The sequence below is a fragment of the Chamaea fasciata genome, unplaced genomic scaffold (genome assembly GCF_029207755.1).
Source record: "Chamaea fasciata isolate MVZ Bird 193981 ecotype frontalis unplaced genomic scaffold, bChaFas1.0.hap1 SCAF_1, whole genome shotgun sequence".
Classification (NCBI taxonomy): Eukaryota; Metazoa; Chordata; class Aves; order Passeriformes; family Sylviidae; genus Chamaea; species Chamaea fasciata.
In genome coordinates this window covers 138,436,229-138,456,902 of record NW_027094086.1, presented here as the reverse complement: position 1 = coordinate 138,456,902, position 20,674 = coordinate 138,436,229, and the positions used below count along the sequence as shown (strand labels likewise).

Below are 20,674 nucleotides of genomic sequence, written 5' to 3'. Positions count from 1 at the left end.
TTCCAGTATCCTCCTTTCTACCCTTTTTAAAGATGGGTGCAATGTTTCCCTTTTTCCAGTCACTTGGGACTTCACCTGACTGCTCAGGTATCACGGAGATATATCAGCCAATTGCCTCAAGACTCTGGGATAAATCTAACTGGGTCCTATAGCCTTATTTTTATTCAGTTTCCTCAGGGAGTCAGGAACATGATTTATTCTTATAGTGGGAAGGGACTTTGCTTCCGCAGTCAACAACCTGCTGTGAACACACTTATGAGGTGTAGAAAGAGAGGTTGCCATTGAAGACTGAGGCAAAAAGCAGCCTTTTTCTCGTCCATTGTTACCAGTTTTGCTTTGACCTCCCATTTCCAGGTAACATACCTGTAGAAGTCCATGCTGTGTTTTGCATCCCTTGCCAAGTTCAGTTCCAGCTTCACTTTGCCCTTCCTAACCTCATCTGTACACAACTGGGCAGTGTCCCTACACTCTTCCCAAAACACCTGCCTCTGCTCACTGACTGTGCATTTGCTTCTTTAATAATCCATGCTGGTGTCTTTGCTTTTTTTCCTGATTTCTCACAACTAGGAACTGAGAGCTCTTGTGGTCTATGGAAAGCATAAATGGTTGAGTTTATACCAGACACCTTAGTTTCTTAAAAATAGTCAACATTATTCAGCATTATGTACACATGTTTAAAATTAGGTTCTCGTTTATTTCAATTTTAGTTGCAACATTTTAACTTAGGTTTTTACAGTTATTATTTTCTATCTATCTACCTACCAAGAAATTAAAGCCTCGCACTTGGAGAATATCATAATTTTTAAAAATTCTTAGTCACATGTTGTTTTCAGTCAGCATCAGAATTTGACAGTATTTCTATACCACACTGAGAAATTGCAATGTAAAATTAGTGAAAACTATTTTCTTTTTCCTTTTGGAAGAATCTGGTTACCCTGTTACCAGAGTAAATTTGTCAAGTCTGAAGCAATTCAGCGTAGAATTTTAATTCTCCCCTCTGCCCCTTCACGCATATATATGCCTGATCTTATCTGAAAGATTTGACTACCACAGTCCAAAAGGGTTTTTACACTTTCACATCAGGAAAACAAATCAAATATTATTTCAACTGACCCAAGACACTCTTCATCTTTTAAATCTGCAAACTGTTTTATTTTGGCAGAAGCCACCATAAAAATATTCAGATTTTCAATAAGAAACAGCTTGACTCTACTTGGAAGCTCCCAGCCAAAAATTACAAGATATAGAACAAAGAAAGTTAAAGAATTCTTTAATGGGTTATTAAAAAGCAAAAAAAACCCAAACAAACAAACAAAAAAAAAAAAACCAACCAAAAAAAAACCACCCAGGGAGATTTTGAACCACAAGTCCTTCTATTTCTAGTTCATGTCCTCTCCACAAAGGGCCTAATTTTAGCAAAAATTCTATAAATATAAAGTGAAACCAAAGACATAGCTAATAAGAGAAATATATAGCCACCTCCTTGTATCAGAAACACACTGATACAATAAACCCAACTAATCCAGCTTGAGACATCCAAAGCAACTAAATACATTCTTCAAGGGTAATAAATACGTTCTCATTAATACTGTAGACCATGATGCAGAAGCTGATTAAGATAAAGGAATCTACAGCAAAACAAAAAATAAAAATCATGCTTACCTTTGTCTGCTGTTACTGTGCAAGGGCTGGTCATTCTGCAGGTGGGTCGGTGAGGCTGCCCGCTTTGGTGAAGAGAGGGACTCTTGGGGGGCTTGCTTTGGTGATATTGGCACTTCGTTATAGCAGGAAGAGTCTCGTCCAGAAAGTGAAAGGGAGACAGAACTATCCAAGGTTGCTGAAGGGTCAGAAGTCTGTCTAATGGCACTGTCATCTGCTTTTCTAACACTCTTTTCATTTGAGAGGTCATCTTTATCTTCATGGCTGGAGTACTCTTTGGAATCAGAAAGCACACTCTTCGATGCCTTCATCTCAGTCCTGGACAAATAGAGGGTGCCATAGTCCTTGTTTTCATCATCTTGCCTTTCACTTTTCACTCCCTTTCTATCCACACTGTCAGGATCTTTCCTTGCCCGTGTGTATCTGGATGAGTAGTCAGAATCCAAATCAGAATCAAGAGATAGTCCATACTTTTCTGCCAGCTGGCGCCGCCTCTCTGCCTTGTACCTAGCTATCCTCTCTGCTTTTGACTCTAGTTCCTGGACATCCATGTTTGCTGTACTGTACAAGGGCTCTGTATTACCTCCTGTGGTTTCTGATCGGTATCTGGATGATCTGGGTTGTTTTTCTACAGAAGAATCTGAAGTTTCCTCCTCTTCATTTGATCTTCCTGTCAGAAGTACAACATACATGAGCAAGTCCTTCCCAAAACTCCAAGTACCCCACCCACCACTCAAACTGAGTGAACTAAAAGCTTCCAATTTTCTTGCACATCAAAGTGACTGCACAGACACGTTGTATTTTTGCACTTTTGTCTCAAAAGCACATACAAACAATTAAGAAATATGTATTAGAAATAATTCTTTGGTAAGTAATAGTTCTCAATTCAAAGAGCTATTTTAAAGCAATAAGAACCATCAACATTTTTCAAATAAGACAACTGGAGACTTAAAAGGTAAATTAAAAAAACCCCAAATAACATGACAGAGCTCTTCTGTAGATCTCTTCTCCAGGTACTGCACAACTGATAGTGTAGCAAACATGAAGCAATTCAGCAGTGCAAGACTGAATGACCTGTGCTACTTACCTAAGTGGGGGCTGTATGGGTCAGTTGCACGCATATATCTCGGTGTATCTTCCTCTAGTAAACGGTGCGTGACTGATCCTGGGCAGTTTTGTAGAAGCATAGGTTGTGTATCATTTTCAATTCCTTCTAAGCGCCTAGCTATTCTTTCTTTTCTGAAAAATATGTGAAAAATGTGAAAACAAGCATCTTGAAGATTCAAGGGCAGAGTTTCTATGAGGAGGTAACAAAACAAGCCTTGCGTTTTATTTTACAGGCCAAAGACTTTTTTCCTTTACCTTTTCATTTCCAAAAAATCTCGGTTGTTTGGTTCAAACAGTTTTCTTAATTCTGAAACTGAGACAACAAAAGATTATGTAGCTTATAAGACAACAGGTTTCAGAAACTTGCTAAAATGCTTTAGAATAAGAAGGAACAGTCAAATAAAGTTCAGAGGTTTGAAATAGCTTTTGTCAGGAAATGAGCATTTTCCTCTTGTTTTCCTACTTTATTAAGGTTGTGCTGTTAAAAGTGCATTAGGCAGATAGGTGTGACCATCATGTACTCCTCCCTTCCACATACTTCCAGGCTAATCCCAAATCTGCTATGCCATCCTAGCAGTTTTCAAGATCTAGTATATACTGGGCAAGTTGTATTTTGATTAGTTGAAGTCAAGCTTACATGCTCCAGTAACCCATTTCAAAACCAGGTAGTACGGAAAGTCTGCTTACCCTGTCTACTCAAAGGTCAGGGACTACGTTTAATGAGGTCCTCTCTTCCTTATTTTCCTCCACACCCTTATATTGATCAAAACCCAAGAATCCCAGTGACTCACTGCTGAAGTGAAAATTATGGTGCACTGTCATGGTACTCTTGCATGGTTAATTACTTGCTACTTAGCTAACTTTCCCTTGTAGTTTTATTGGACATACTTTCCTTCTCTTCCCCTGAACTCTTTGCTGGTGTTAATTGCCAGCAGACAGCTGCCACAGTCCACAAAACAGTAGTGAACCAAAGGCAGGCACAATAGATGAAGTAATCCCTATATATACACACATATGTGCACGTGCAAACCACACTGGAGCAGTGGGTGCTACACAAATAAGTGCAGTGTGACTTCTTACCACCAGGAAACTGTCCAGGCTGTCCAGGGAAGCAGAGGACTGGGGTGGGGGTGTGCCTAACACACAGGCATGCACATCCACACACTCCCATACTGTGGTCTCGGCAAGCGTGGTGCTGAAAGCTTTGTGCACCTATTCTTGAGCCAATGCACCTATGGGGTTCTAACCCTAGAGGTTAACCCAGGGGTCAAAAGTTAAAGCAAGCTGAAGTCTACACCTGCTAAACTGGCAGAGATTACCATCAGAAACACCTGATGAGTCAGGAGTGTCTAGCTGACATTGTTCCACTGCAGAGGTGGACCTATCAGCTTTTTTTTTCTTGCTACCAGACCTCATCGCTACAGATACTTAGAAGATAAATATTATTGGAACACCACCCTTTTAAAGGTCAGGTGCACCTTTTCTGCCTTCCCTCTACTGCATGAACTTAACATGCACGGCTAGGTCAGGGTTCCAGCTCAGCTGACTCATCCAGGAAGTTGGCTATATTGGTACCAGGGCTCACACCTAGTAGACACACAGATACAATGTTGACATTGACTGTCATATCAACCTTACATGCTCAAAAGCCCAGAAGTAGGACTACAGGTAAAATGTGCAAGATCAGCAAGAATGAACACGTTCTGGTCCTGAACTAATACCACAGCAAAGATGATCACTTGTGCTGTGTTTTCACAGACTTTCCTCTCAATGCATGAGCAGTTTCCACTGTTGCCCTGTCTACTCAAGCTGTGCTAGCAGTGAAACTGTATTAAACAGTGAACTTCCCCATTTGAAACCAGCCTTCATTTCCAATCCACATCAAAGGAAATGATTTCTTAAAAAGACTTTGTTCTTGCCTCCCCAAATCTACTTCTGTTTCATTATGTTCCAGTAGCTATTAGAGTTTTTCTGTTCCATCTGTTGGCTATGTATACACAACATTGCCAAAACAAAACCTGTAATTGTCTGTCTTCAGACAAGTCAAAGGCCTCCAGAGCTCAGAGTTAGTGAAATCACATTCCATCCAAATCTGATCCTTTTATTTCCCCTAGTCACCAACTTATAGTCACCAAAACCATCCTCAGAGAACAGGTCTTTTACACAGCTTTAGTAAAGTTCTAAAGTGTAGCTACGTTTGTTGGTGAAAGTCTTCTCTCCCTCCACCCCTAGAAAACGAAACTTGACTGTAAGTTGTCCACATACAAGAAATGTGGAACATCCGAAGAACTCTCACAGCATTAGCTCAACACTCTCTTGCTACATGCTAGCTGAAGTTCCAGAGATTCTACTACCACTTTGCAGTCCTAAAAAGAGCACTGGTCTCATGAAAAATGTCTCCCAACACCTCCCCAAACAACATGGGACAAAAATAGCATGGGACTACTCTATGTTGCCTTCCACTTTTTCCGAGCTTGAGATTACAGAAGTAATTTCATCTAGGTTGGCCAATATCTGCAGAATTTTTTTGGTGAAAGCAGTTCCAGCAATATTCTTCTTTTGGTAAGGCGGGAAAAAGAAGCACCAAAAAAAACAAAACAAAACAAAACAAAACAAACCCAAACAAACAAACAAACAAAAAACTCCAAAATAAGATAAAATGCAGAAAGTCTTCTGGTCTAGTGGTTTCTTTTTGATGAATTAAATATTTTACTTCAAAACATAAAAACCAGTTGGAGACATTTCACTCCCAAGGACACTGGATAGCTCCTGCAAATTTAGGTGACCAGGTTTCTCCTTTTTAGTTTACATTTTGAATATGTTGGTGTCAGTTACCTCCCATCTGTCCCTGGGATGTTTTCCCATGTGACCATCACAAACAACACCATGGGAGCGCTAAAGAACATCAACACTTCTACCTAAAAGGTAGCACAAAAATCTGATTCAGCACACAAGAAAAGACTAAGCAGCTTAAAATAATTAATTTCACAGTAAAAGCTCCTTATCTAGATTACTTGATGGCAACACACTTTGTAAGCACCAATGGTCAGTTAAGGGCAGAAGAACAGCCACAGCTCAGAAACAGCTCTGAACTTGAGGCTTTATTTTAGGATGTTGAGCAGGATGCTGTGGTGGGATATCCTCTGAGGTAAACTGTCAAGAGGCATCTTAACTTTGGTAACTGTAGTCCTTCGAAACAAAATTTACTTCGGAATACCATTATTTAGGAAAAACAATATTGCTCCCCACGTTGTCCCAGAAGGAAAAACAAAAAGTACATCTGGAGCACATAGTATATTTCAAAAACTCCTTCAATTAAGGTGAAATATTTCTTACAGAAATATATATTCATAGAACTCTTTCAGAAACCTGCAACAGAATACAAACGTTTGTGTTGAAAGTCCTCTTTGACAGGCGCAGAGAGGACATGAATAAAGTTGCAGCCATGTGACAGCAGTTTCCGTTTAACAGTACAGATGCTGTAAATACTCAATTAAGTCTTCTAAAAGTTCCTGATAGAGGGGGAGCACATACATTTGTGAAGCCTGGTAGACATGGATCAAAACGTTACCTGCCAGAGGATTAATTTCTCAGAGATGGTAAATAACCATTGCAACACAGGTACCACACATTTTCATTTTGAGGAAAATTTAACACAATAGCAAAGCCTACCAGCCTCATTCCTACTTCCTCCTCTCTACAACTGGAAAGGTAATGGTCTTAAAACTAAGCTGGAGAAGCATTTATCTTGTGTTTATGCCAGCAAACGTACTGACATGTTCAATGCCCAACTGCAGACACCTCAGTTCAGTCTGTATCAGTTGAAAAGTAAACATATTCCTTCAATTTCTCAACATGCGCAAGTCTGCATCAAAATTAGGCCCTAGAAAGAACAAATAAACTGTATTTTCAAAAAGCCCTGGACTTCAAGCAGTTCCCTCAGAATGCAACCAAAAGCTTCCACTGCTGTTTCTTAAGTCCGGTACACAGCAAATATGATGCCTTTATTATGAGAATATTTTTTTGAAAAGTAGAAACATCCTGGAATACAAATTAGTTCACTGAGAAGCAACTTACAGATAAGGTTTCTCAAGTGAAGACTTAATTAACTTGCTGGCTACATGACTGTAAGGCTAAGTGTAAGGAAAAATAAGGAACTATGGATTATTACTGTCTGGTGCTCTCAGAAGTCTGTACTGTATAAATGCACTGTATTCCATCATTTTGACAACAATGTTTCTTTCTAAACATCTGTAATGATTATATTTAAAATCAAGCATGTCACTTAAATAGCATTTAAATGTTGTGCTGGAAGAAGAGCTCCTTTCCAGAGGAACTCTGCAACAAATGACATAAAAAGAGCAAGTCAGTTCCTTTACATTGGGATTAGTGCATTTAGTCTTATAGTTTTACTCAACTGAAAAGAGTAAATATCACCAGAACATACACACACACACACACACAATTTTAGTCAAAGTTGTGAGGTCCTTGAATGAAGGGAACATCTTTGCGCCAGCTGCACATAGTTCTTCAGTCAAATGTCAGCCTCTATGGGTCAAGCACACTGTGATTTTCTTTAAATAATTCAAGAGAATTACTTCTTGCCTCTACATCAACTGTGCCAAATGATAAAGATGGAACTGCTGTTTTCCTCAGAGATTATTCAGATTAAGACTGAAGTTTGGAACAAAAACCCTAAAAAAACACCCAAACTAAACTCCGTATGTACGGCAAGCCCTTTAGCATGCAATACAAAAATTCAAGTGCAGTGAGTTGGTAATGCAATCACAGTTAACTCCAGCAACCACCAAAGGGGCCTGGAAAGAGCTATGACTCTTAACAAGTCAAATTAATACTTCTGAATCCAGAATTAATCTAACTGGACAAAGAAACTCTCTGAAGTTTTGAATTTCAACTACTAACCTATTGAAACTAGGTAAACAAAGCTGAACTTTAGGAAGCAGAGATGTAGGAAGGTCTCGTAAAAGACAATTGTGGTTCATTCCCCATTTCATCCTTCATGCATACTTCACAGGGAAAACTCATTTACAAAACATCTGTGCCTAAGTGATTTTAAATGTGCTTTGTATTTGCATAGATGAAACTTCACATGCTGTTAAATTACCACTTCTGTTCATAATATGTCTCCCTTACCTACCTTTTGGAAGTACTGCTAAGAGATTAGCATCAATATCCTTTGTGCTGTTCACAAGTTCTTCTTTATCTTCCAATGAGAACTCCTTCTGAAAACTGAAAGCAACATCTGGTTTACAGAACTGTGGATGTCTCTGCTACAAATCAAATAAACCCAAGACGTAATCAATTTACTGCAAGATTGTCTAACACAGATACCAAAGAAAATATTTTCCCTAAGAATGAGCTAAGAAATAACCCAAAGAAACTCAGAAAGCCAAACCTAATATAATTTGAAACTTGTTTGGAACTGACTGTGACACATTTTTGCATTAAATTACTGACTGGAGACTGCCTTCAAAATTCTCTACTAAGCAATTACATTTAAAATAATCTATACTGAATGGTTCTTTATAAATATTAAAACATGTCATCAAATGCAGTACTGCATGTACACTCCACCTAGAAGCCTTCTGCATGACTACCCTGTTTTTGTTACTGCACTGTTCTCTGGATCTTACACAATTTATAATATGCTACTAGGAGTATCAGATCATTTAATTTTATACCGTGTCTTTTCAAAATAGGCAAACTGCCCATTTAGATGAAACAAAATATTTCTTTGAATATCTTCATTAAATATACAAATTTTAACTGTAAAATGTAGGTGTCATAATGGTCTAAAGTAAATTCCAACTGTCTACAGAGACTTTTATTGAGGAAGTGTTCCTCCTTGTAAGAAAGATTTTTTTTAATTCAATCAATAAAAATAGAGAACAAATTATTGTATTCTGTCATTTTGACTATCCCAGCTGGGCATAAAAAAACTTATAATGGCCTTAAACCCTTTAGTAAACTGTGTAGACAGGTGTAACAGATATAAATCCTCACAGTGATCCCAGGTTCTTCATTTTGTCACAGTAGTGGTGTGCCATATGATTTAAAGTCATTTTGATAAGAAAACCCGCAGTCTTTCTGTTGAAAAATCCTTCCTTAGGACAGATTTTAAATATCTGCTGTTTTTTCAAGGGTATGAATTCTGTATTCACTATTTCCAAATTTTCAATTCTCATTGCAAAGAGTTTTAACATATATTGGCTAATATTTTTCACAAGTATTTCCTTGTTTATCATTGATAAATGACATTCCTTCTTAAGATATTGAGGGGAGACTAAAGCCCTTGAAATGACAATGAAGAAATTGGGCTGTGTCACAACCAGGCACCATGCCACCTGCTGCAAATTGTCTCCAACAACTGCACTTAGAGAAATTATTCCAGGTACTGCCAAGAAAAGCAGTGTTAGCCACTACAGAAAATAACAAATAGAAGATGGAGAGCTGCAATAAGCTGTCCATTAGTGAGAGCTGTGTATCCTTCCAGGGAAAACACATGGTAATTGAACTAAACAAAAATCAAAACACAAAGAAAAATAGCACACAGCAGCCACAAGCAAATGGATCCATGTATCATCTGAGACCGGGCAGAGAAGCAGTTAACTGGATGTTCTTCTATGCCGGACCCCACACTGCCAACACTTGTAATTCTTACTAGTCTCACAATACAATTTTCTTACAGACACACTTCTGGAGAACCCTGGATGGAGAGATACCCAGTTCCCATTTGAAAGTACTCCTTTTAGCTGAGGATGAGTTTGAAAAATGCAAATAATATTGGACTAAGGCTATAAACCAACCCCAAATTTATTCTGCCAAATCAACTTAATTACTTAAGACAAAAGTGCTGAAGGATCCAGCTCATGACTTTTGAATATCTGGGATTTTTAGCAGTATCCCCACTTGCTTTCATTATGCCTGTGACAGTGCAGCACCTTAGGTTTCCCTAAACAAGGGGCTTTGTACAGAAAAGCATTCACTCAACAGCAAAATCTATGTTTAAATGAACTGTGTGTGAACACCCACCACTATGCCTAATTCCTATGTGAATATCCAAGGGTAAAATCAGGGAATCAGGACTGGCACTAGGCCTGATGGTTCTATAAACAACTGTATTATTGGATTGCCTGTAAACTAGTTACATTCACTCCTGCTCCTCCCTCCAGGGAGTTCTAGCGACTTTGAAGGCAGAGATTCTTTAAACCCTGTTTAAATATCTGTTACTGGGTTTCCATCCATTTGTTCTCATGCCAGTGTTGTCAGTTACCTTACTTATTTTTCTTAATAGAGCTTATCTACATGAACCCAGAGTTCTCAGGACAGGCTCTCAGTCTCATTGATTATCTGCTACAATGTTCTCTACTTATTTCAGTCTTCAGTAATCTTTTTTTGTATATGGTGACCTGAACTGGGTAGTCATGACTCCAGACTTGGGTCTTAGCAGTATCTTATGAAAATACGTTTTTTAATAAAGAAAGCATTATTAGATGACTAGCTAGCTGAATGCTGGGATCACACACATTTGCCTTTGTACATATACACTGTATTGGTTGCTCAATCCTGAATGACAAACTAATATGCAAAGGCTTTGCTTTCATCAGTTGCAAGTGACAGAAAAATTTATCAGCCCCCAATGCACAACTGGCCACTTAGTATTATTACATTACATCCTTTTTCTATTACTCCTCAAGGTCATCCAGTTTTTCCTGTACAGGAGCTTCCTGAACCTCCTTTATACTGAGGGTGGCTTGCAGCCTTTGCTCACTCACAGATTGCATTAAAATTCCTTAAATAACCGCAAACTTCCTAAGCTTAACCCTTGCTGGACTACACAGCATAACAGGTTATCTGCTTTGTGAAAGTCCTTTCAGTTTCCCTTATGGCATTATTTTCCACTTCCCTTTGGACAGACTATCAATGGTTACTGCTTATTTTTTAAAGATTAACAATTTTAATATACTATTTTATCCACAATTTATGAGTTCTATCTCTTCAGATACTTTTTTTTTGCTCTCTCTTGCTAAGCTGCAAATGGAATTGCTTGTGTTAAATGTTTGCACATGAGAAAACCCAAATGTTTTAATCCAATGCATAATTACATTGCTTTCCCATGCACAGAGGACTCAGACACAGCACTGCTCTGAAGATGACAGAGTCAAGCCAAACAATTGAGTATTTATAGACACATACATCAAATTAGTTCTAAAAATGAAAGTAGGCATATTTAGGACATGTCACAGTGTTCAATAAGAACATTCATTAGGAGTCTAAATTGAGTTGGAATGATGTTAAGGCAATTCCAAATAGAAAAAAAAAAAAAAAATTACAGGAGGCTACTTATCACGATTTATAAGTGTTTTAAAAAACAAACTCATAAGTAATTCCTTAACAAGACTTTCCTTTTTCCTCAAAGAGATCTTTCCAGACCTCTCCATGCTTTATCAGTTTCTCTCCTGGAGGAGCAGTCGCAGCATCAATTCAGTTGTTTAAGGAAAGCCAGATAGTCAGACTTGGGTTGCCAAATACATTGTACCTTCAAACTCACCCAAAAGCCTCTTCTAGAAATACCACAACCACACCTAGTCAGGCTGTAAATTTAGGTGCAGATTCTAAACAGCAGCACTATGAATTTTTGCACTTAATAGCTAGGCTATGCACATTTATTACTAAAATAATTAGGGTTTCTCTAAATTAAAAAAAATTAAACTGTAAGTTTGAAAGAATCCTTTCTTGAAGGCCCCAATAAATCTGGATACTGAAAGAGGAACTTATTGTCCTTTCCTTGCCTGAAATATAGCCTTTGATCATGGTTCATGAAATGTAATCAACAGCATGAGGTTCAACCACTTTGTTTCACACAGGATTTGTGTGTGGCTTGGCCTCAGGTTCCCAACAAACTCATTATACTCACCAATGTTCAGGAATTCAGATGATTCCCGTTAAAACACAGGCAACAATATTTCACAATCTCAACAGTTTTTTTCTTTTAGACCAATGTATAATGTAGGATTAGTAGGGTACTTGACAGTCTCAGTAGTTGTATTGTTCTGGCAACTTCCAAAGTAAGTATGAGCTGCATGCTGTACATCAGGGATTCCAGGCTGAAAACTTCATCTGCTGCTGCTGCAGCAGCATATGGTTTCTAAATAGCTGTCCCACTAACCTAGTTACATGCCCAAAACCAACCAGAAGTTTGATCCAAATGCCACTGGTAACACTGACCTGTCGCCCCAATTAAAGCTGTGGCATATACTGAGATTTTACAACTGAAGTACAAAACCCACTTGTACATCTGCCAGCTAGGTGCTCGCTGTTCAATTTTCTTCTCTTTACCTCCAGGAGAACTTTCTTCCCTGGACTCTCATGTAAAAGGCCCATTTTACAGTCATGCCCTTCTTTACTACTCTCATTGCTACTTTCCCCTACCTGCTCTCATAGCACAGTGTGTCTTGTCACCCACTCCCTCCATCTCTCTGCAGGACCTAAGAAACGACATGGCAGGGAACCAGGTGTGCTCTAGGTGTGTGCACTGACTGAAAAGAAGCTGGCAAACATGAGCCAGTGCACCTAAGGCTGGTGGATTCCTGTGCAGCAGAGCCAATGAATTCCTGGGGCAAGGTTTGGTTCCCAACACCTCTGTGCGCCATTGTGAATGAGTCCCGCAAGCACAAACGTGGACACCCAAAGCAGCTGGAGCAAGGATGGGAAGAGAGAGGGAATGTGACCTGCCTTCTTGCTCAACTGTTTAATTGTATCCCTTTACTCAGCCTTGTGGAACTAAGAGTGCAGACCATAAGGCAGCCACAGCCCTGCATGGGAGCAACACCACCAGCCCATTCATCCCTGCAGCCACCCCCTTCTTCTCCCTCCCCTAGACTGCTTCCTGCAAGGATGTATAATTAATTCACCCACTTCAGCCACCTGCTTTTACAGACACGTAAGTGTTCCAGGCTGGTTCACTCTGTCCACGCCATGCAAGGAAAAATGGGCATTGCAATGGCAGGAAGCTCAGTGCACAGCAGGACCTCCCTTCTGCAATGTCAACTATAAAATTTAATATTACTTTAGAGGCAGTTGGTTTTTCAATGGTTGATCAGAACATCTGCTCTAAGCAAAAGCTTGGTCCTGTGAGAGGACCAATAATTCCTTTTCCTGACAGCAGAATAAATGTAGAATCAAGCAATGATGGAAAGTTACTGCTACCAGCCATCTTCACTGGGCAAGAAAAACTCGACGTTACCTTAACGCTCTCTTCCTTAGGAGCAATCGTGAAGGCTTAAATCTGATTGAGTTTCCTTTGGCAAAATCTGTGAAATAGAAAAAAAAACACACCATTGTGAAGATGCTGTAACAAATGGGAAAATTTTGGTAAAGTAGGTTATAGTTTCCAAGCATAGCCTTTTTCCCCTGCAGAAGGCTGTGCAGAGGCCTTCTCTCTAAGCAGAGGAGCACCAGCTGGCATGTCCAAGATGGTGATAAATCAAAGCTTTGCAAAAATGAGTACAGAGAGTAGACATATCAAAAGCATCAACACTTTATGGAACTGCCATGTTCTTTCCCTAATATTTGTGGTGTAGCACTACAGCCTGGGGTGATCATTTAAACTCACTGTTTCCATTTTACAAAATGGGCAATGGACACGTTTATGAAGCACTCTGCAAATGAGAAATGCTGCAAGCAGCAAAAGCCCTTTTGGCTGCAGACTGGCAACACTATAAAAACTGCATATTCACTGCAGAAGCCAAAAGATGTCCAGCTGAGGATCTGTTGCAACAATATTACACCATCCATGACAGAAATATTTCTGAAGATTGTCTACTGTTTGGAAGCTTCCCTTTTTTATCTTCTGAATAGCCTTACAACATGCATTTCACAGAGGAACACATGTTTACACTGAGAGCAAAACTGCGGTTCAAAAAGCAAGTACTACAAAGCCTCTGGATTCCCCAAACTGACTGAACCATAACAAGCAATGGGCAATCTCCCCACCCTCTCCTAGATTAAACTTTTTCATTTCTGCAATCAAGTGCATCACCAGAGGGTCTAAATGGTGACCAGGGTCAAGGGGGACCAGTGCTCCAAGTACCCTCTCACCCTATTCACCGAGGATGCAACCTAGAGACCTCAGAGCTGCCAGCCAGGGAGCAGCTTCTGGTCTGGGACTGCACTGCAAAAACACATGGAGCTACTGACAACTTACTTCCAATGAAAAATTGCCTTCTGTCCCCATCTGTATTAAATCTACTCCTCAAGACCCTAAATTAATAAACAGTTGGTCACTGACACAGCAATCATTTTATTTTTCAAAGACAGACCCAGAATTTAGAACACAACCCAAACTTTAGAACTATTCAGTTGCAGCTACACTTCTATTACTCTACCTCAGAGCTGAGATTTAACTATTTCAAGGAAAACCTTACTGCAAAAAAAGAGATTTTTTTCTTATGCATAATATTTTAAGTCTGGGCAGAAGGTCTCTTATTTTTGCAAAAAGGGTTTAATGAATCTTATTATAGCTGACAATATGGGTCTTAATTTAGAGAATGTACATTTTGCTTATGCATTTCAAAACTTCTTATCCTCTTCCATTTCCTTCTGTCACCTCTAAAGGTATAAAGATTGAAAAAAAAAGCTTTTTAAAAAGTAACAGAAAAAAAGATTATTTAAAAAACTTGATAAAGAAGCTTAAAATGTGCAAAAAGGCATTTTTTAGGCATCTGCTACAAGTCAGTGCAGAGTTCAAACAGCTTTGCTAATAGCATTATTCAACTTTAATGGGCAACTTTTTCCTGTTTTTGTTAACATTCATTTTCTCTTTCCATTAAATGGAGAATAAAGCACAAAGATTACACAGAAACATCTTGTTAAACCAAAACAGAATATTGTAAGAAAAACAGTGTGAATGGTATATAAATCATTATATTTTACACTACAGCATTAAAAAGAATACTCTGAGCCATATGGATCCTCTAAAACGGCCAGATTTACATTACTTTGAGAGGACTATGCACTAACTTCCAAAGCCCAGCTCAGTATCAGCTTAACTAATCAGAACCAGGCATATCTTAAATTTATAGCTGTTCTAACAGGATGCAACCCATCCCAGAATTTTTGGCACTGGAACAGCTGTCCACCATGAAAACCACAAGTAGACCACAGAGAAATTCTGCCTAACCCAGCCAAAACTGGGGAGGGAATATGAGAACGGAAGAAAGGAGCCTGCCTTGCTTCCCTGGAAGCAGGGAGGGAGAAGGGCTAGGAGAGGCACAGCCGGTTTGGCTCTTGTACCCCTTGAACACGTTCAGTAACATTCATACACAGCACATCCATAATGCCTCAAAATCATCTTAAAACTTTCCTGTATTTCACAGGAGTCAGTCCTGTTCTTCCCCCACATCCCAAACACAGAAAAACTTAGCAGACAATCAAATTCCATTACAGAGTTTTGATATTTTATGTATTTCCTCCTGTTCAAATTAAACACCATGTGGGGGGGATTAAAGTCAAATAAAACTTACTTACCACAATATGGAAGTCTTAAATACAAACACAGGAGGAAAAGTAAAACAACTCTGCATCAAAAGACAGTAAATATGTCCACAAAAGAAACACCAATTTAGCAGAGTCTTATTCAATGGTTAATTTAAAAATAAAAAAATTCCTTCACAGTACTCGACAGACAGAAGGGAAATATTTACACCATCATTTTGTTCTGGTTTTTACTGAAGAATTCTAAACATGCTCATAATCATATTATAGCAACTTAAAATATTTTTATTCAAAATTAAGAGTAACTTTACTTTAGTGTAAATCAGACTTGCTCACAAGTTTAACCATTTGTTCAGTCTAGCTCTGCTCTCTCTTAGGTACAAACTACCCGATAAAACCACTATCCATAATTTAATATGTAGGAATTTTAAAATGCAGAATCTAAAAAGAAGAAGTAGATGCAACCTTCCAGCGTTACTTTGTATATTTAAAGGCCCTAATTCGGTGGCATGCTAAGCTAATTAAAAGATCCATCTAATCGGATCTTTCAAAAGTGTCCTTTAGGAACTAACAAAATAGCCTAGGTGACTAACTGCATACTGATTGCTAAAGTACCTAATGCAGCTGCAGGAGAGCCAGTCAAACAATATTTACACATGCAGACATACATACGAGAGATTAAACACACACAAACTGCATTTTCTTTTATCTACTTGGAACTCTTACCTTGCTCCTCAGGGTATTTAACATTTCCCAAATAGCTGGAGATCCAAGGATTTCTGAACATGGTTGCACAAACAAAGGATTCGGCAAAGAGAAACTACAATAGCAGCTAATTCTCAACCAGCCACAGCCCTTAGGCCTGTCTTAGCAATATCGTGTAGAGATTTTTCATAGCACAGGACTGGAGCTGTCAGGCTCTCGCGTCCCAGGGAGTACAGTAAATGCATAGCAATAGGCTGCAAGCCGGAGCAGCTCAAGCCAGTAATCAGATTACGAACAGAAATTAGGCACATGAATGCTAAAACAGATTGGGCATTGGTGATTGGGAGATTTATAATATTACCACTTCAAAGATGCAGCCAAATCACACATTATATTCCTGCAAAACAAATGCAGAACCGCTAAATCCTCATATTAAGAATTTAACCAAACCAAAAAACCCCAACAACAACAGAAAAAATGCTGAGAAGAGGAATAACTCCTTCATATCTCTAATCAGGATAAACTGCAGTGCTTATTTAAGAAAAACAGCACCCAGGCTGCCAAAAAATGGACTCTGATAATCATAGCATTATGCTTAAATTTTTGCCTAACTATTAGTTGGAACATTTAAAACAGACAAGATTTATGGAGAACATATGAGCAAAATTACTGGTGGGGGTAGGGATTTAAGAACAGACACCACAGCTCCAAATATTTTAATTTGAGACAGAAGGTGAAAAATTGCACCGAAGTACTGTCTAGCTACCCCCCTTTTATTTTTTCCCTTTAATTTTTATTAAACAGATTTGATGGATTTTGGATTGAAGAGCTGGAACCCTTTTAGTTAGTTTTGAAGGTCTGGAAATATTTGTTTGCAATGGTGCAATAACCCTGGCTCAGTTGCCCACACTGAACTACCGGATGGTCTAATACAGACACAAAGAAGCATTACATGTGTGACTGAAACAGGTCCATGCACTTAACCCCATTCAAACAAATAGGGAAGTCTATCAGCTTCCATCCAACAGACTTCTTCCCTTCCAAAAGATTTCAGCTACTATCAGTTTTACAGGCTGAGAGAGCTGAGGTGGTTCAGTCTGGAAAAAGTTCCAGAGAGACTTTATAGTGCCTTCCAGTATCTAAAGGTGGCTACAAGAGAGCAGGAAAGGGACTTTACAAGGACCTCTAGATAGGACAAGGGATAATGACTTTATGCTGAAGAGGGGTAGGTTTAGATATTAGGAGGAAATCCTTTACTGTGAGGGCGGTGAGGCCCTGGAACAGGTTGTCCACAGAAGTTGTGAATTGACCCATCCTTGGAAGTGTTGAAGGCCAGTCTGGATGGGGACTTGAGCAACCTGGTCTGGTGAAAATGTCCCTGGCAGGGGGGCTGGAATGAGATAGTCTTTAAGGTCCCCTCCATTCCAAACCATTCTGTGATTCTATGATTAGAAAACTCCACAGGACTGGGGTTGTCAGGACCATGAAAAGGTAGACTAGAAGCACAAGGCTGAAGGTCTTGACTATTCTAACCTGTTTTTGTGATACCTGGTGCAACAGAACCCTGATGTATGCTGGGAACCTCAATGTACAGACAAGATAAAAGCAATGATGTTGTGAAAGAGACTGCAAAACCACAAGTGAGAAACATACTCTACCGAAAACCTGTTAATGGCTGTTGGCTCATCATGAAGTTGTATTTAGCCTGTCTAGGTCATCAAAACAGTGTTCTTCATGCTTACAAGCTATTGGATAGAAGAACATGCATTCCATCCTGTCTAACACACCTGATAATTGTTTTTAATCTATTTATTTTTAAAAAACAGAAATCACGTTGGAGTCAACCTAATCAAAGCGCCTTTCCTTAGCTGATCTTTCAACAGTCCAGAGCTCCCTGGAACAAGAGTCACCCAACACAAGGAACATGGCCTTGAAGCCTCTGACTCATCAAGTAACATTCTCTGTTCAGATATATTTGATGGTACATACCACATTCCTTTTCTTTGCCTGAAAACCTGCTACCTCTCGTGTTTAATTCTAACCCTTCCCAGCACCACCAAGAGAACACAAACCAACACTGCTGTGCACTGGTGACCAGCTGTGAAGGCCTCCATGTACTTGAGCCTCATCTAAAAAAAAAAAAAAAAAATGCAATCTGTTGACACAAGTCCAAATCAGCAATTAATCTGAAAATCTGTTGCTTTATGGCCTAGGCATAAGTGCAGGTGTGCTTAAAACACAAAAATAAAATGGGGCAGAACTAAGAAGGTGCTGGCAACAGTTAATGGGGAAATTCTGGACCAGGATATGTGTTGGTATAGCAACAAGAGACACCCTGTTCCAAAAAATCCCTTGTTTCTCAACCCTGCTTGTCTGAACACTGTTTACCTGACCTTGTGAATAGAGGTGTTATTACTCGGAGTATTTTTAAGTACCTGTAGCTCATCTGGTACTCAGAGGGAAGTTTCTGATAAAACACAGGTAAATACCACTCATTTGATAAATTTTGTGTCTGCAATCTTTTGCAAGGTTGAAGGAGAAGTCAGACTTGACAGCTGAGCCGATGTAATAGCTCAAGGCTGCCAAGAAAGACAGTCCCAGCCATCGTTCCTCCTGCTGCAGGACCACTGCTAGGTCCGGCTCCCCTAGTAACCCAGCCTGATGACTAAACTGGTAGGAAATACGCCCTTTTATTTTTGCTGCGTGTGCTTTTCAGGAGGTGCCAGAACAAAGAAAAAGGCACAGGATCTTATGATCAGGAAAGGGATCAACCCTTCTGGCTAAAAAAGGAGGTGAGCTCAGCTCAAATGTCACCCTCCTGTCTGGCCATGTCCCCCAGAACAGAGAGGGGTGGTATGGTTGTTTTTGTGGAGAAAGGGGTCAAGCTCCCCCATTTCTCTGCTATACATCATCCTCAACATTTTGTCCTCAGCATCCTCCTGGTGAATGAGGGGCACAGTGAGCTGCAGAAAGACAGGAAAACTCTGGAGTGCCTTTCACAATTGTGTAATTTTTTAATGGGTTCTTGCTTGTACTGTTCAGATTCTGTCTACAGCACACAGTAAGAAGCCAGTCTCTACAACTGGTCTGGCTATCACCTGGGAAGAAATATCTGTGATAGGCTTTGGTGCAAATAAGACTCCTTTTCCTTCTATATGCAACTGGCAGGTCAAGAATCTAGGGGCTACCTCATGGGACCAAAGAGAGTTATTACAGGGAAAAGTAAAATATTCAATTAAAAAATATATCAAGCTCTTCACAAAAATACCTGGAGTTTGGCTTCAAGATCTCTTCATGTTTGGTTGGAAGGTGATCACCAGCCATAGCTCTGTGCACAGTACCTATGATTTAACAATAATGTCACCGCTGCTGATACTGAAACTGCGCTGCTGCACAGAATCTGCAAACCCAGAGTTCATCCAGTATCAATTCAAGATGAGGGGTATGTGCCAACACCGCTTCCAATATTAAAACTGAGATGTTGGAGCCTTGGGGTATTACAGCAATGCTATGCACTTCACACAGATCATTGGGAATACTGAACTGTAGGTAACTGACCACTTCCATCCCTCCTTTCCATCAAAAAGGGATCACCTACCACAAGGGAAGTCTCTGCACTGGCCCTTAATCCACTTTGGAAGTGGAGAAAAACAGTAAGGCTGCAAAAACAGTAAGCCAGCAGAGTCAACCAAGGATATCAAGAAAAGAAGTCTTGGATTTAGCATTTTGCTGCTTGTCTGAAAAGAGCAGCTTTAAGAGCACATCTTTCCCAGAAAAAAAGAAATTAATCTCCAAATACTTGATGAAGACAAGGAGGATGAGCAGTTTGTCCTTTAAAAATGATCCAGTCTCCAGGACCTACAAGTGTGCTCAGCCAAACTATGTTATCAAGGCTGTGTTACAAATCGGTAGTAACGTTCTTGTCCCCCTCTGCATCATTAATTCTTGAGCATTAGCAGCTTCCAACACAAGCAAACAAAGAGAGAACAACAGTTCAGCTGTCGGAAAGGGGGGGACCCCAGTGGGAAGCTAAGTTTGCAGTCATCTGGGCTTAGAGCTCGAGGTTAAGCATGTATACATTTCAAATCTGAGACCACTCATGAAAGACCAGCTGGCAGTTAAATGTTGTTCTGAAGCTTCCCACAGGAAGAGAAGGAAAATATCTTCCTTTCGTCTGGCAAAACTAATAGCTCTAATCAAAGCTGGAGTTTAAACAACTTGCAAAAACACTTCCCAACTTACAGGCCTGCCAGCCCCAAAGCACTGAGGAGTTATAAACCAAGTCCCACCAAGATCAGGCCTTTTTTCCTCTTGAATTTTGATCCCTTACGAATTTATATTTAGAAATGTTTAGAAGTGATAAAGAGAGGTAGATACTTTGTTGTGACTTGCAGTTATCATAAAAGCAAAAATCAAAGAAGCCTATGACAGCTGTTTGAAGAAAACCTAAAAATAAAATAAATTTTTAAAGAAATCAACAATGCAGAGGAAAGAAAACCCACAATGACTGAATAAAACCTTCTGCAAATATGCTAGTTAGGTAAACAGGAATCTGAGCAGCACAGAAAACTGAGATGATCTGTATAATTGTAATGATGAAATCCTATTTTCATCCACTCTTCATGGGTAGAGATCTAAAGGAGCTCATGAGTTTTATTCAACTGCTCTTTTGGCCAAGGTGAGGACC

The 20,674-nt window shown here is 39.5% G+C and overlaps 1 protein-coding gene across 12 annotated transcripts in view; it reads right to left on the bottom strand.

Annotated features, from left to right (window-relative positions):
* SVIL (supervillin) overlaps positions 1 to 20,674 on the bottom strand; it is a 134,540-nt gene that overhangs the window by 51,671 nt on the left and 62,195 nt on the right. For all 12 annotated transcript variants that reach the window (XM_066199783.1, XM_066199721.1, XM_066199769.1 and 9 more), the window contains 5 exons: positions 13,034 to 13,100; positions 7,925 to 8,016; positions 3,022 to 3,079; positions 2,747 to 2,898; positions 1,663 to 2,329 (listed from right to left, as the gene is read on the bottom strand). In XM_066199783.1, the coding sequence (XP_066055880.1) occupies positions 1,663 to 2,329; positions 2,747 to 2,898; positions 3,022 to 3,029 (827 nt within the window). In that variant the 5' untranslated portion in view covers positions 3,030 to 3,079; positions 7,925 to 8,016; positions 13,034 to 13,100. The remainder of the gene's footprint in view (positions 1 to 1,662; positions 2,330 to 2,746; positions 2,899 to 3,021; positions 3,080 to 7,924; positions 8,017 to 13,033; positions 13,101 to 20,674) is intronic.